This window comes from Rissa tridactyla, chromosome 13 (assembly GCF_028500815.1).
Source record: "Rissa tridactyla isolate bRisTri1 chromosome 13, bRisTri1.patW.cur.20221130, whole genome shotgun sequence".
Classification (NCBI taxonomy): Eukaryota; Metazoa; Chordata; class Aves; order Charadriiformes; family Laridae; genus Rissa; species Rissa tridactyla.
Genome location: NC_071478.1, coordinates 7,457,639 through 7,473,278, shown reverse-complemented (window position 1 = coordinate 7,473,278; position 15,640 = coordinate 7,457,639). Strand labels below are relative to the sequence as shown.

Below are 15,640 nucleotides of genomic sequence, written 5' to 3'. Positions count from 1 at the left end.
TATCTTCCGCTGCCTCCAAATCACAAGGAAGGCTGCGTTACAATAGCAGCTAAAACGCCCGATCCATGCCAACTGTCACAGATAAATAAGAGCTGACCTCACCCCAAATTAGAACTCATGATTTAAGGCGCAAAGAGAAAAAATTAACAGAATTATCAGTCCACAAATGTGCTGCATCAGGAGATTTTCACAGATAACCCAGCTATGAATTACAGCTTATTAAAATAGAAAGCAGTAGGGATTGCTGTGTGCAAGAGGCAAGAACACAGCAGCTTTCTGCAGAAGACGCAAGTGGGACAGCCAGCCCTTCCTACTGCATATTCTGGCAGCTCTGCAAAACACGTGCTCAGATGGAAGTCAAAGGCTGAAAAGCAGACTGTATGTTTTCTAGTCACTGTCTGAGAAATGACCACTTTGTCAGGTACCACAAAATAATCTCACCCTGGACATCAGGAATTACAGCTATTATTGAACCCGTCTATCCACTTGGAATGGATATAAAGCTGTTGTCCCATTATTCCATGATTGCACATCCTATTCAATTTAATATGTGTGGGCCTCTGCTCTATTTACATAATAATGAACTAAAGCAATATATCCAACCTGTTTGGAAAGCAGGGAAGGCACTGACAGCAAGAAAGACAGCTTTCTCAGCAAGGCTGGGTTATTGCATGCGTTGGCTAAGCCTCCAGCATTCCGTTTTGATAAGCATGTAAAAAGCTTTTCCAAACTACACAGATTTGCTGAGCAAACAGATTTGATGCTTTCATTTGGCAAGAAATATGTGAAGAATGACCTTTCTCTTGGTGCTTCAGCCCTTCTGCTTTCCAACAGACCCAGGAACTCCAAAGCAGACTTATAAAATAAAAAAAAATAATTTATTGGAACCGGGCTGGAACTTCTGTAGAGATCATGGATAGATCTCATTTCATGCATTTTGTTATCTCATCTCTATTAATTAATTTCATTTCTTGGAGAGAAAACTCATCAGAATGCCTTACTCCTTGGCTAATACTATGTTATCTATAAAGAATAATGTATTTTTTGAATGGTCAGGACTGAGTCTAACACTGATCCTGTTGAAATCCAACATGAAAACTAATTTCAATAATGCCTAACAACAGGCTTTCAAAAACTTCATCTTAGATTATAATATCTTGCTTTGAATTTCAAACAGAAGAGAGAACATTCTGACATACCTGATAAGAAAGAAAATACTTTCCACTTAGTATCTCCCACGATACTTATGCAGACCCTGCTGGTTTTCTGACTCAGCCTTTATCTGTTAGAAAGCAGGTATTTATGCTGATGCCAAGCTAAACACAAATTTCGATTGAAACAATTGAGTGCTAATAGTGTGGTTATTTACTTGGACTATGGGGGGGCCAATGCTCTAGTTATGAATCAGGGCCTCGTAGTGGTAGGTGCTAGATGAAAACTGGACAGACGTATGTTGTTGCCATGACAATCGCTACAGTTATCTCAAATTCCACCCTTCTGAACTTGCATTACCGAAAGTATTGAAAAGAAAGGGTCCTTCAGGCTCAGTGAGAGTCCTTATCCATGAGGACTCCCATGGAATTCACTTTTCCTTAATGTAAGTGAGGGCTTCCCATTAAGTCGAAACCACTCAGGATTCATCAGGTTCAACAAGTTGCCTTGCTCCCACAAGTCCCCAGTAAGACAGTGAGGTATAAGAAACAAATATGCCCTCTCAAGACAGTTTGTGCAGACACTTGCTTAGACACTGCAGCAGACAGAGAGAGCGAACCAACGGAGCGTCCGCCTCCCTCCTGCAGGCAGCCTACTCTTGAAAGAGACACGAAAGACATTCCTCATCCTTCCTCCCTCCCCAGCTCAGGGCTTTGATAAACACTCCTGACATCTGAAGCAGCAAAAGAGGAGCCATATGAAAGGCTCCTTTGGGAAGCAACCTTCTAACCCCAGTCTTCTGTGCCCTAGAAAAGATATTGTTACAAGGCACAGCTGGCTGATCCTCCACCATATGTGCAGATGTCCAGTGTATCTTTGGCACCTAAACCGTACACTGGAGACATCTGTGCCCTAATTTGACCTGAAGCAGGCACCCTAACATAAAGAGAAATCTTAAAATGCAAAGACAGCAGGCAGAGATAAATTATTTGGGAAATCAGATGAGAAAGGGTGGAGGGAAGGGATATTTAAAGCAGTAGGTAAAGGCTTAGCTGTATTATTCTTGACACTGTTATTGACAGCTACATGCACACAGTCCCATGTGTATTTTAGGCAGACAGATGCACATCACAGGAATGACTTGCCTTGGAAGCTCTGAGGGTTACACTGGTAATTTGCCAGCAGCCTAAAAGACTGCATCTAATTTGCACCAAAATATGCATGTTGCTTAAAACAAAATACTCAGGAGGCCATAATGCTTGTTCGTACGTGACTTTCTCATAAATCAATGGAAATTGCGTCTCTTTTGGGGCCCAATGGCAATAGAAATCCACTGCTGATGTCTTCCTCCCAAAGTACCTCTACAGTTTGTACAAATCAGTTTCTGCAGACAGAGATGTGACCTCCTGAAGACGTATTCAACTTCCCAAGCATCTACTAGTACAGCAGTGGCATGTGGCATCTCAGCTCTGATCCTGCCTCAATTATCAGTCAGAAGGATAAACAGCTGTAATGAAAAAATCCTGACCCATGAGCATCAAATCTCTGAGTCCTTGTGAAAACCAGAGTCCTCTGCTCAGGCTGTGACGTTTTGAGGTCAGCAGGCACCACTGACGCTCTGCTGAGCTCTGCAAACCACTCTGACCCAAAACTGCCAGGGGAAGATGACCCAGATTCTAAAAAAGCTAATAACACCCTGCTCGTAATGTGTGAATGCTCTTCTCTGCGTCCATATATTGAGCACAGACTGACTGTCTTCAAGTATAGCCAGACACACACACACCAAATGTCTTACAGTTTTTCAAGTTTGAGGCATGTTGTACATATACACTTTACTTTTATTTTTCAATCACAAGAGAATTCACTTCGCTGACATCCCTTGGCAGCATATGGTGCTGCCAGACAGAGGAGGGACCTGCGCAGAATTGCAACGGCTTTGTTGCTTTCCTCCATGCCCCGATGATATGAAACACAACCTGGTAACATCATTAGCTGTCTCCCTGTGAATGCAATGATACCCAGACAGTGTTAAAAAAACCCACAAACAACTAAAAAAAATGTATGCGCGTGTGGCGGGGGGAATGAGTGGTTGTGACACAGTCTGAAACATAAACGTAACATCTGGAAGCACTCTTCCCGAGTCTGCCTCTTTATCAGACAGATGGCTGGAGAGCTTTAAGCCCACGGGCCTCTCAAAAGGTTCAAGGCCAAGAGGATAAAGTGCTACATCACAGCAGTTTTCCATTATGTCAGTTTTTCTAAATGTCTCTCTGTTCTCCCACACTCAGTTTCTCTACCCGGTTGACAGAAATCGAAAGCACTGGGTGACTCCATTCCTCCATAAACAAAGTACAACCTCCACAGGCAGAAACATCAGCCCAAGAACAGACTGAAAGCAGCTCGTTCCAGCCCACTTCCCGGTTAGATGGAGCAAGAGGAGTCAGGTCTGGATTAGCCCCAGTCGCTGCTTCTTAGTTCTTGACACCGTAGATATAGGATGCTCTGGCTTTGGCAGAGAAACCGTCTTAAGAAATTCCCCTAATTCTCCTTGCTTCTACCCTTAATCCCTCTTTCTCATCCCCACAACTGACAGCATACCAGCTGGTGGAGGTAGGCTATTATAAAAAAAAAAAAAAATAAATTAAAAAGACGAAACTTACTTAGGGTAAAAATAACCCTTGTTCTGTCTTGGAACTGCTCTTATACCCTGTGACGGCAATCCAGAATAAGCTACACAGTGAATACGAGCCTTCCACTGAAGCTGTTCTCAGGGTAGATGTGGTATATCGCAGATCAACCACACAAGCCTTAGGCTGGCACCAAACAGAGGCAATACTAAGATATGGAAATGGTTATAATAGTAACCAAAAATATCTCCTCATCTACCCTGAGGACACATTTCAAACCTACCAGCTTTCCTTCAGAAACGAGAAACAACAAGGGAAAAACAGTGACCAAGCAGTCGTCTAACACTTGTTTTCACTAATCAACACTGTTGTTATCCTCATCAATAGCTTCGTGAATCTCAGCACAAATTGCATTATGAGGCACACAAACATTGCTGATTTCAAGCTGTTTTCAGTTACTTGCTATAGTGGTAAAGCCTTTCTGAATAAATCTAAGTTAAGAAGCTATGGCTCTTGGCTTTAGCAGCATAAATTGAAAGAGAACAAATACTACTCAAAAAAGTAAAAAAGCGTGACCCACTTAAATTCTTAAAATGTAATGGTAAACGGTTATTGATGTGATATATTTACAATATGCTGTTTGTTTTTTATTATTTATATATGTCAAAGGTATATTAGCTGCTAAGCAGCGTTGTATTCAGATATAAACTGCTTGTTTTGAAGTGCTTACAATGTAATTATATCCATACACTAATGATAGCAGAAATATGCAAGAAAAGAGAAGCAACATGGCAACAAAAATGAGTAGTCTTATTGAGTATGGGCATTTGTTTCCAGGGACATGAAGGGGAGAGAGTGCAATGGCTCTCCATGGTGCGTCAGGGAGCAGATAGAGAATGGCCAGAATTTCCTGTTCATGTGCTAAACAACTCAAGACATCACTCTCCCCATTATGACTAGAATGAATCCTGGATGCAGTTTTATCTGGCTACCACAAAACAGTTTGTAGAAGGCAGCACTCCTTCTATTATGGATTTAAGTAATATTCTGACCTACTTCACAACCAGCTGGGGACATGTGACAATACAAGGGGAGAGCCAAATTGCTGCTCTTGGTTGCAACAGAGGAATAAGGCACAACCGTAGAAGACCCTTCATTCTCCTTGCCTGCTAGCTGATTTTCTGAGCTGTACTAGAAATAGCTGGCCATGTAAAGAAAAATAACATACTATCACCTTCTTGACAAGTAGCGTGAATGTTCATAAAGCATTCAAGAACTACAAACTTCCATTTACTTGCTTTTCAGAAGCTCTTTTGCAAAGACAGCGGAAAACACCTCTCTGCTTAAATTTACCAACAAATTTATGAGTTGGCTGAGTTTGCTGCAAGAGAAGATTAGCTTGTGTTGATGCTGTAACTCCAGAACAGTACCTCACATCTACACTGACCTTGTCACACAACTGCACATCACCCAAATGAACTGTGCAGCTAAACTAGCCTGAAAAAGCTGGTGGCAGCACAGTAAGATCCCATTAGGGACTTGCAGTTCTCAACCAAATTAAATTAGCTTAATAGAATATTTGTGCTTTGCGCAGAGGGCTCCAAGTGACACTTAGAAACTCAGGAAGTGTAATGCCCACTACATGGTACGCTTTCCCCCTGGGATCTTGAGTACACACATGCCCATGTTTCTCTATCCAGCTCCTCCTTGCACACAAACATTTCATTCCAACCTAGGCTCGTCATGCTTTCAGAAGACAGTGACTATTTACACACACAAATGAAAAAGGATTAATTAAAACATTGACTTTAATTTGCATAATTAGTGCTAAAAATATTTTTATGGGTTAATTAGACTTTATGCAAATTGGATTGAGAAGATTTAATTTGGGGTTTGATAACCTGACTGTTATAGTTCCACAGTTGCAAATACAGAGTTCACGCTGTTCTAAAGCATGTTCTCCCTTTCAAATTGTTTTGGTTTTTACTTCTGGCAGGCTCAATTGATGTGTTTTTCCTTTCCCCTTACCACCCCACCTTCCCCCAAACTCTCCACTGAAAATCTCACTAACTGCAATGATATCAAGTGTAAATACATTGAAACAGTGAGCCGCTCATGACAAGAGAAATTTCTGCACTTTTGCAGCAGTCTAATATTTCCCAGGCACTCTGACTGGGCACAGAATACAAATGTTAAAATCTGCTCGGTTTTCTATGCCTGAAGATAGTACAAACCAAGCGCGTGGGAAAGCAATAACCAACCCAGCATCCACCAAAGATTTTATGATACTCTTCAATGAGCCCAGGTTTGAGGCTAATAATAAGCACAGAGCGAGGGAAGCATCGCTCGGCTCTGTGCAATGAAAATGCTCTGCGTGGACTAATGTACAGCAGTGCTCTGAAAATTCATTAAGATGATACCCAGCAAGAGCAAAATAATTTCCACTGAAAGCAGCAATATACGACTTTACTATGTGTTACAGAAGACAATCATACTTACTGAAAAAGCACTGCTTTTATGTCTGTGGAAGAACTAGACCAAGTGTCAGTAAAAACATATTAACCAGGAAAGCTGGCACTGGCAGGCCAGTTCATACCAGTGCTCCCAGGGGTGCACTGCTCTGCCTCTGACATTTACCAGGGTATGGCTTAGCACAGGAGCCTCCGGTTCTGGAAGAAGTAACTGTTTGCAAAAGGCGATTCTTCTGTATCACATACAAGACACTAAATACTGGAAGGTTTGAATTATCCTGTAACAATGCTTGAAAGTTACAGCGGTTCACCATGGAAGAATTCGTTGCTTGCTTGATGAACCAAGCGCACAGGCTGCGATATGTTCAGAGAAACAAGGTCAAAACTATCAAGCCAAAAATTATGTTCAGTAAAAACCTTTAAAATTAAGGATATTCATATTCATGCCAAAACGACGCTCCCACCCCCCCCCCAGGATCGGCCTATTCTGGTCATTTTTTAATTTAAACCGATGAATTTTATTACCTGGAAACTGAGATGCCCTGTTATAGATCAGCAGATGGTACCATAGTTAACATAAGTGTCTCCAGATTTCCAGGCTACAGGTTTAATAGCTATGAGTAGTGGTAATATGAGCCCTAAGTCTTTCAACCAATGAGTGGTATCATGGATATAAATGAGTTTAATGTGCCGAGAATATGAGGTTTCATACCTGTTCCTCGAACTTGGTGCTATCCTCTGACAAATAACTGTTGTGGTCGAATGCTTTCCACCATTCCCCACTTCTTGTTTCACATCCCACTGCCGGGGGTCACTTGTCTTTGCACTGAGAATGTTCACACCTTTCTTCACCTTTGCCCTGTTGGAAACAGCAAGCGTAAAACGTTTACAAGAGAGTCATTCAGGATTGTGATCCTACAAATGTAGCTCAGGCATGGAAATCTCTTTATATCTGTTTTAAGCTAAGTATTAGATATGTTTCTAACCTATCAGCAAATAAGAAAGCGGTATCATGAATGCAGATCTAAAGGCAACATATCGCTTTTTTTGGACAGAACCAGCTAACTGTGTGCCTTTATCTGTCTGCCGCCAGCAGGCTGGAGTTATGATTAAGACTGAACCTGTTGGAAGAACTACACTCAAGGTTCTTTTCTCTATTCTGGCAATGATTCCTCCCAAAGAGAAATTTGTCCCAACACAGAAGACTGAGAAAGGTTCTGCTCATCCGTAGCAAGACAAACTTGTGCTTCACCATTGCACAGAGGAAGACTTCAGTGGAGATTTTTAAAGAACCCATTTTTATTCTATATTATATTCTTCCAGATATCAGTCGACAGGTTGTTGCTCTTCTGTCTGACAATTCTCTCTTTGTGACAGATTCCCAAGGAAATTTCTGTTTGAAATCTCCAGCCTGGAGAGAATACAGCTGTTGGTTAAGACAAGACTTTGTAACTCAGAGATGTTCTTGCAGGATGCAAGTTTCCGCCACTATTAGTTGTTACATCCTGTGGAAAAGTTAACTGTATTTACCTAGTGATGCTAGTAACAACAGCAATAACTGTATGAAAGGTTAATTAAAGAATATTTGCTTAATTAAAGAGCATTTGTATAAAGAACTCCCAGTAAAGATGCTATTTGGGCTCAGAACATTTAACTGCTGATCTTCAGTTCTATTACAAAGCATCAGGAATGAGAAATAGAGATCCTTATACAGACTTTCTCTTCAAAAGACACTGAGAGAGAACCTTCCACCAGCCTCACGCAAGAGGATGAGTATGTGGGGAGCAGGATGCCAGCTAGAAGCACGTGGCTCTGTGAGTAGCTTGACCTCAGCACGGGATGGAGAAGGCAAAGGGCTGCTTAACTTCACACCACCAGAGCACATTCATCATGGCCTCTACTCGGCAGGACCTGCCTTCACCACAGCACGGAGGCTAAAGCATGGTGAAAAATCGTACTTTTCTAAAATACTTATGCTACACAAAATATTAGTTATTGAGCAGAAATCAGCATCTAACAAGATGTCGATATCTTCTCGACATTTATGAGGACTCAGCATCTAAGTTTCTTGGAAAAAGTCATCTTTTTGCATCTTTAGAGACTAAAAAGCTTTAAAAATGTAGTCATGAATGATTGAGAGTACTTGTCTTGTTGCAGTTTTTCAGCAGTGAGATAAAAATACAATTAATTTAAGGCACTGAAAAAGAAAACATTTCTTCTTTCAGTATAAAAGCGTAAGTGCTTAATTCTCTCATTTGTAACAGGAAACACCATGGAGCTTCACAGATTTCTGTCTTGCTCCAGTAAAACTAGCACAAACCTGATGCATCTTCGGTTGAATTACTCAGAATTACTCAGAAATGAAAACAAGAAAAAGTAAAAGGAGAATCAAATGCATTACTGAAGGTTCATTAAAACTCTAAGTCCCATTAAGTTTTCCAGCATATTACAATTCAAATAAATGAACAATAAATAAACATTTCATTAATAAGAAAACACTACCACCAATCTTGAAATCTGTATAAATCCATCAGTATGGTTTTGGTAGTATGTATTTTAGGAGATCTTTGGATGTATTTTAGGATGCTGTTATTTAGCAACTAGAGAGAAGTAAAAACTGATCATTTAGATACTTTGTCCAGCGGTTCCCTGAGATGGGCCCTGAAATGGCATAACGTCAGTCAAAATGAGGTTCCTCATGTTTGTATTTTCAACAGAATTACAACTTTGTCAGCAGCTGCAAATTGCTCTTTCCCCCATGTAGCTTGACATAGTCAATACCTGGGCTCCTGTTAATTAGGACGGACATTTTGTATGGCCAGGGTTAGTGGTAAAATACACTGCCAGAGGATGAAAGACCACGGCTACAATGCCATTTTGTTAATTAACTACAGTATGGGGCATTAAGTTGAGTGGTTTTCACATATGCCATTATATAAAGCCCATTAAAAAAAAAAATATTCCATCCCAGGGTAAAGTAGGTTATGTTTAGTGAGAAAAATCAATGTTGTGATTGCACTCAGCACTGGAATTAGGGTATGAACACCCAGAAGATTGAACTTCCTAAATAAATATGCAGAAGCACAATTTGCAACTCTCCCTCTAGAAAGGGCACTGAGTTTTATATAACAAGGTCAATGGATGAATCAGAATTAAGTCAGACAGTAGCGAGCCCCATGCATTTTTAAATGCAGTCTGTATGCATATGCTACAAATGTTTTCACTTAAATTTTTATTTACTTAGTTTTTAAGTGCTAGCAAGGAAAAGTCTATTTAATTGCTTACCAAAGATTCGTTGACCTTGCTGTATGCTTGTGATTAAATATTAATTTTTTAAATCAATAGTGCCAACTTTGTACATAAAAATTTGTAAGTTATACTACCTCAATAAACCCTGAGACCGAGGATCTGGAGGACAAATTGCTTGACAGTCTCCTGTATTTACTCACCTAATCTATGCAGTATATATACATTTACCACGTTTACTTAAGGGAGGCAGGTACGATGAGAATAGACAGAGATGACAAACAGCTGAAATACTCCAGGTTTCCTTAGTGTGAGGTTCCCAACTCCAACTGGAAAATTCTCCCCTTTGCCATGTCTGCTTATTCACGGGTAGCAGTGAATGTCCTCACACAGAGGCTTTTCCGCACAGCTCTCCAACCTGCAAGTATCCACCAGCCATAACTTGTCAGCTTGGACTTCCACCCAAAGCGGAGTTAAAATCTTCCTCTCCAACATTATTCTAGACAAGTATTGTATTTTCTGTGGGTGTCACTGAACTCCCTCAGTCCCTTTGGCTACATGCTGTCCACGGCAGCAGTGACCAAACCAAGGCCCCAGGTCTGCTGTCCAGTAACAAAAATCACCCTTTTCCTTTTCCTGCATCTAAACACAGACCCTGCAAAGCGACCCACCTACATATGCACGAAACCTATGGGCAACAGCTCATTTATTTGAGTTTGATTGTCCATGTGCTGAAAGATAAGCACAGTTTTTGATCTTTTGACAAAAGACGAAAGAAAGACCATCACTAAGGAGGGTGCAGAATACCAGAGGTCAGCTTCAATCCCACTGGATAGAGGACTCCATCTGAACAGGGGTTTGAAGCTTTATGAACACATGGTAGCCAGAACAGTGAAAGACTTTCTTGCTTGAACTTCTAAGGTTATTAATTCATAGCACAGGAAATCTCTGCCTCAGCTTTGTCTCAAAATAACTGTCTCTCTTTAAATCTCTCAAATGGAGAACTAAAACATTTTGCTGGCACGCAAAACAAGCAGCATCTCAAAGACATTACAGGAAAAGTCTCCAGCAGCTTACCTAGAAATCATTACTTAATTTTGTCAAGATCAAGTAAAAATATTTACTTACACAATTTCATAGCAAATGCATTTATGTAAATGTGCAATTTCCAAGCAAATATTTTATTTCCAAATTGAAGCTTTTAGTTGTATACAAAGATTTCCATTTAGCACCTTATCTTCCTAACATGTCAAACTTAGAAATGATGCTTCTAATTAATACATTCTGATGAACTAGAGATGAAAATCTAGCTGTTCCATTTCACTGTCTTCAAATTACAAGAAATCTCAGCAGTATTTAGACGTAACACCACACAGCTGATAGAGAGAGTAACTGAAAAGCAATTGAATCAGCAATAGCCAGAGCTGAAGATGTGACTTATGATTTCAGGAGCTCAAGTTATAGTTTCCTATTTAAATTTAAATTTTAATCTTGCATAACTGCTATGGCCATGGAAGGGTTCTGCCACCTGCAGCAGTGCTATAGAGATGGCTGAGTACTCCACACAGTTCTTCACATGCTGTACGGTTTTGCTGATGTATGCTAATCCTAGAGAGCATCACCTCTCTTGTTCCAGAGAAAGTCATCCTCAAAGCACAGATCCAAGCGGGGCTGTATTGCCTGGGTGTGCTGTGATACAGATAAGTAATCTACCAGCAAAGGGAAGAGTCTGAAGCTATGGGTTGAGGAAAGCACAGGAAGCTGATTAGGAGCCCCTGGCCGTACAGGTCCCTAACCCTTTAGGCTGGCACTAACACCCGGCTGACTCACTGGCAAACTAAGTTGGTCGCATTAATCAGTGGATGATTTAGCTTCCTGGGTGGCTCACTGGGAGATCAGATACGCAGCCACGTCCCAGGGAAGTGCAGAAGCATGAAGTGAGGAGCGGAGAGGGGGCCAGGGCAATACCTCCAGCAGCATCCCACCCTCACCTGGGGGTTGCGCTATTGTCAGACTGCCCTCCAACAGGAACCTTACACAGCGGCTTGGCTAGACAAGGCTGCACTAAAGAGTAAAAAGCTAAATCAATACTAAATTCCTCCCATCAGTGAGCTTCATAATATCTGGAATAGTTTTCCAGACACTAAACCTTCTGGTTCCTGTTAGACTGTTTGTTTTCAGAGGGTTATACTTAGTTCTGCATCTTCTGTGCTCTTCATAAATGCCACGCTATTCTCAGCATGCTGTACTTTGATCTGAGCGCAGTCTGGTTTTAGATCAGTGACCATTGCTTTGTACAGACAGTCTCTTCAGCTCACATCTGTTGTCCAAGCTGCTGTGCCGGAAGACTTTTCTTTAGGAAGTATTTGAAACATAAATATTAGAGACAGATGCAGGTTCAGTCTAACCGGGGGGACTGGCTCATCTGTAAGGTAGTCCCTGGGTCACACAAGCTGAGCGTGGGCATGCCGTACCTCACCATGCTGGTGCTAAATCCCCTGCGTTTCCACGTGTAATTCCTCATCTGTTTATTCCACGTGTAATTCCTCATCTGTTTATATTTGTCAAGTTGGTGTTTCAACTTAACAAATACTGACCCCTTTTGGTCAGTCTTCTCTGGAGCCTCAATGTTTTTTGCCACTCTTTGCTTATCCTCCCTTAGTTACCCGGACTAGTAGAGGCCCTTGACATTACTGACTGTAAAGGTCACATTGTAAGAAGTTATTTTACTGTATCTCCTGAAACCCAGGGAGCCTCTCCTGGTGGCCTGTTTCCGGGCTGCACTTTACAGTAAGTCTCTAACCTTCCTGAGTTCTGCCAAAAAAATTTCAACTTCTTCCTGCCATGATTTAAGTTCACTCCTTTCCTTCTTTGTTCCCAGAGTAAATCAGGAGATTAAAGCCAGCTGCAGGAACCCATAAAACTCAGGCAGGAGACTAACCACAGCAATTAAGCAAGATTTGTTTTATTAAGTAAATCCTTCTCCTTTCATCTTTCTATGTGAAATGAGTTACTAGATCTCACTGGAGCTCTGAATGAACAGGACAGACATCTGCCTGGCAAACCAATATTCACCAAAAGCCTCGTTGCTGGCCTTAGTTGAGAAGCCAAAGCAGAACAGAAGAATATGACCTGTTGTGTCGACTTTTCAAATATGCCCCTTTAATTTGCAAAATACACGAACAGAGTAACCGTGATTAAGCGGCTACGGCTCTGCTTTGGGAATATGGGGGATCAGGTATCAGCTCCAGGCTTCCATCATGACTCCGCACGAGCCACAGGAGCCCTGTTTGCCTCCCTCCTACCCTAGCAAGGAGATTTCCACCCCTGCTTCACGTGGCCACCTCTTTGCTATACAGGTTTTCATTTATAAGCCACATACACAGGTAAGCAGCAAAAGAAAGCCTCAACTCAACTGCTGAATTTAGGTAATAAATTTATTAGGTAATAAATTACTGCCGATAGTAGTATTTCAGATTTGGTTCCCATTAAGAAGGCTAGTTCAAAGGGTCATCCATGCAAGAATTTTGTTTTCTTTGATTTCTAGATTTACAACATCGGTTAATCATCAGTAAAAGCAAAGATCATTCTCCTCAGAGCATCCTTTCTCCTTCAGGCATTTTCTTGCTCATGGAGTATCCAGAAAAGGCCTTCAGGAAACAGCTTTTGTAAAAAAGAGTAAACACCCTTTAAAATGTAAAAACAGCTGATCTCTAGGTATTTAGTCTTTGCTCTTCACTCCTCCTCCTTTTCCTTCCATTTCTTAGAATGTTGGTCTATTTGAAAAAACCTCAAAAACAAATGCCATGTCAAAACAAAAAAGACTGAAATATTTTACTTTGAAAATGCAGTAATCAAATCCTAACGAATCTCCAAACCAGAATGCTTAAGCTTCTTGAACATAGGTGTAATTCTACAAGCAGCTGAGGCAGATTTCAGTATTCCTGAAAGCTCCTCTGCTAGCTGGATCGGACTAAATACGGCTTCCCCCAAACTGCGTGACTTCACTGTCCATCCAAATTATGTGAATTCCTTCCATTGCCAGTGAGGAATCCTGCGATTCAAAATTGCTCAGGGGCAGTTCTTTTGTAGTGTTTCTTACATAACTGAAACTCCCCGAGACCCTCAGAAAATCAGCTGTCTTTTATTTCACTGGGAATAGGTGCTTCATATCCCTTAGGAAGCTTTGAAGAGCTCAGCTGCAAGGCACGAGGTGGATGCTGACAGCTGGATTTTTATTTTTTTTTTTTTCCAAAAAAGAAATCCAATGTGCTTTGGGATGTTCCACTGACAGAGTTCTTTGGCTTGGGCCAATTTCTGTGGTTAACGCTTTGTTAGCATTACCAGTCTTCTTGTGGTGTCAGGTATTCCATTATTTATTTTAAAAGAAAAGGAAAGAGAGATGTTTCCTGTGAAGCTTGGATACTATGACTTAAGGCACAAAGACAGTCATTTAACCTGCTCCTGTGCAACCTGCTCTAGGCAAACCTGGTCTGGCAGGGGGTTGGACTAGATGATCTCCAGAGGTCCCTTCCAACCCCTACCATTCTGTGAACCTCCTAATATATCTCATGGCAAAACTGCTTTCTCCAGCACTGAATGTTAATAGCACTAGTTAAGGGATTACGGGAAAGGCAGGAGGGAAAAAAAAAACAACAAATAAAAGCAGGAGGGAACTACACAACATAGAGAATCTGGATTTGTCTTCCAAGCTAAGAGGAAACCCAATCTGAATTTACAATCTGCTAACATTCTGCCTCCAGCAAAGATAAACACTGTAAACTCCTGATGTTCACAGAAGCTGTCATGGAGCTGCTACTGCATTTAACTCCAGCTCATCCTGCTTTCAGAGACACAATTACATTTCAGCCCAGATATTACTGAGGGGTTCACAAATCCACTGGTCGGGTTGACTATTTAAACCTGAAGTAGGCTCACAGGAGCTCAAAACATAAGGGAGCTCTTGCAGTGGCTACCAGAAACTCTACTTGCCCTCTGCCTTGGCTAATTACATTCATGGGGCCACTTAGGTGGCAAACCCATTGTTAACGTGCTCAAATTATCACAGCAGTAATAAGATAAGAGACAAGACGGTCCAAGGTAGAAGAAAGCAAACTCATGCACCAAAGAAGTCCAGTTCAGCATATACCTTCTTTCTCTTAACTCCCCAATCCATAGTCAAGAATTTATTTGGAGAAAGCACTTGTTACCAATTCCCAGCCTCAGCTCCCAAAGTCATTGGGAAGGAATCCTCACAGCTATTAAGAAATGAGGAAGAGGGAAAACTAAAAGCAGAGGAATAAGTGTTTTCAATAACAAGAACCCCATATTTGTTGTTTGTAATCCGTAATGTTTTTGTAACACTTGAGGTTGGCATCCCGAAATACAAAAATCCATTCCCACTAGGAAGGATGGAGATCCCCTTGTGATAAGCACTGTCCAGGTGTGCTGCAGAAAGACCTCCTTCTCCTCAGAGTTACAATATATATACTAATCAGCAGACAGGAACATGTAATTTGGGAGCACAAAAACACAAGGGAAAAGACTGCTTTTTTCAACCCCCTTTCCATTGCCCTTTACCTGTTACGCATGGAATCGGCAAAAAATCTGGGTTTGCAAGAAATGCAAGGGACACCCTTACTGAGAAGACCAAAGTCTTGGAGTGCCTGAGAGGTGTTTGCAGCACTGCTTTAAAACTGTAGTGCTCCTCACACCAAGCATTTTAGATGCCTTAACTGATTAGGGGGCAGTCTGAGTTTGCGATTTTCTTGTGACTTTTCATTTCCTTAAAGAGTGAAGAAGTAGAAAGGTTCTTTTACAATGTGAAACTCAAAAGAACCAACAGGTACAAGTCAAAGATCCATCTCATGGACACTGCAAGGAATTCAAAAAAGCTGATGCATAATCACATCTAGGTGAAGTCCCTGAAAAGTCTTTGCTATGGGATCAGTATCTGAGTGAACACTCATTTATAAATTCCTTACAGGAGGAAACGTTGGCCACTGTGCTGTCTGCTCTGCTGTCTGTTGACAAGCGAGTTGGAATAACCATCTGTCTCACACCAAGACACGCTTGCAGAGAGAGGCAGAAGAGAGAGACAGAGATGGGCGATGAGTAAACAAAATCCTACCAGGGTGGATCCAG

At 41.3% G+C, this 15,640-nt stretch overlaps 1 protein-coding gene across 3 annotated transcripts in view; it reads right to left on the bottom strand.

Annotated features, from left to right (window-relative positions):
* Positions 1–15,640, bottom strand: part of TMEM132C (transmembrane protein 132C) — a 222,453-nt gene that overhangs the window by 90,077 nt on the left and 116,736 nt on the right. For 2 of the 3 annotated variants that reach the window (XM_054220006.1, XM_054220005.1), the window contains one exon: positions 6,963–7,109. In XM_054220006.1, the coding sequence (XP_054075981.1) occupies positions 6,963–7,109 (147 nt within the window). Of the gene's footprint in view, positions 1–6,962; positions 7,110–9,699; positions 9,772–15,640 lie in introns of those variants that run through there. The other variant, XM_054220007.1, reaches the window with a different exon arrangement.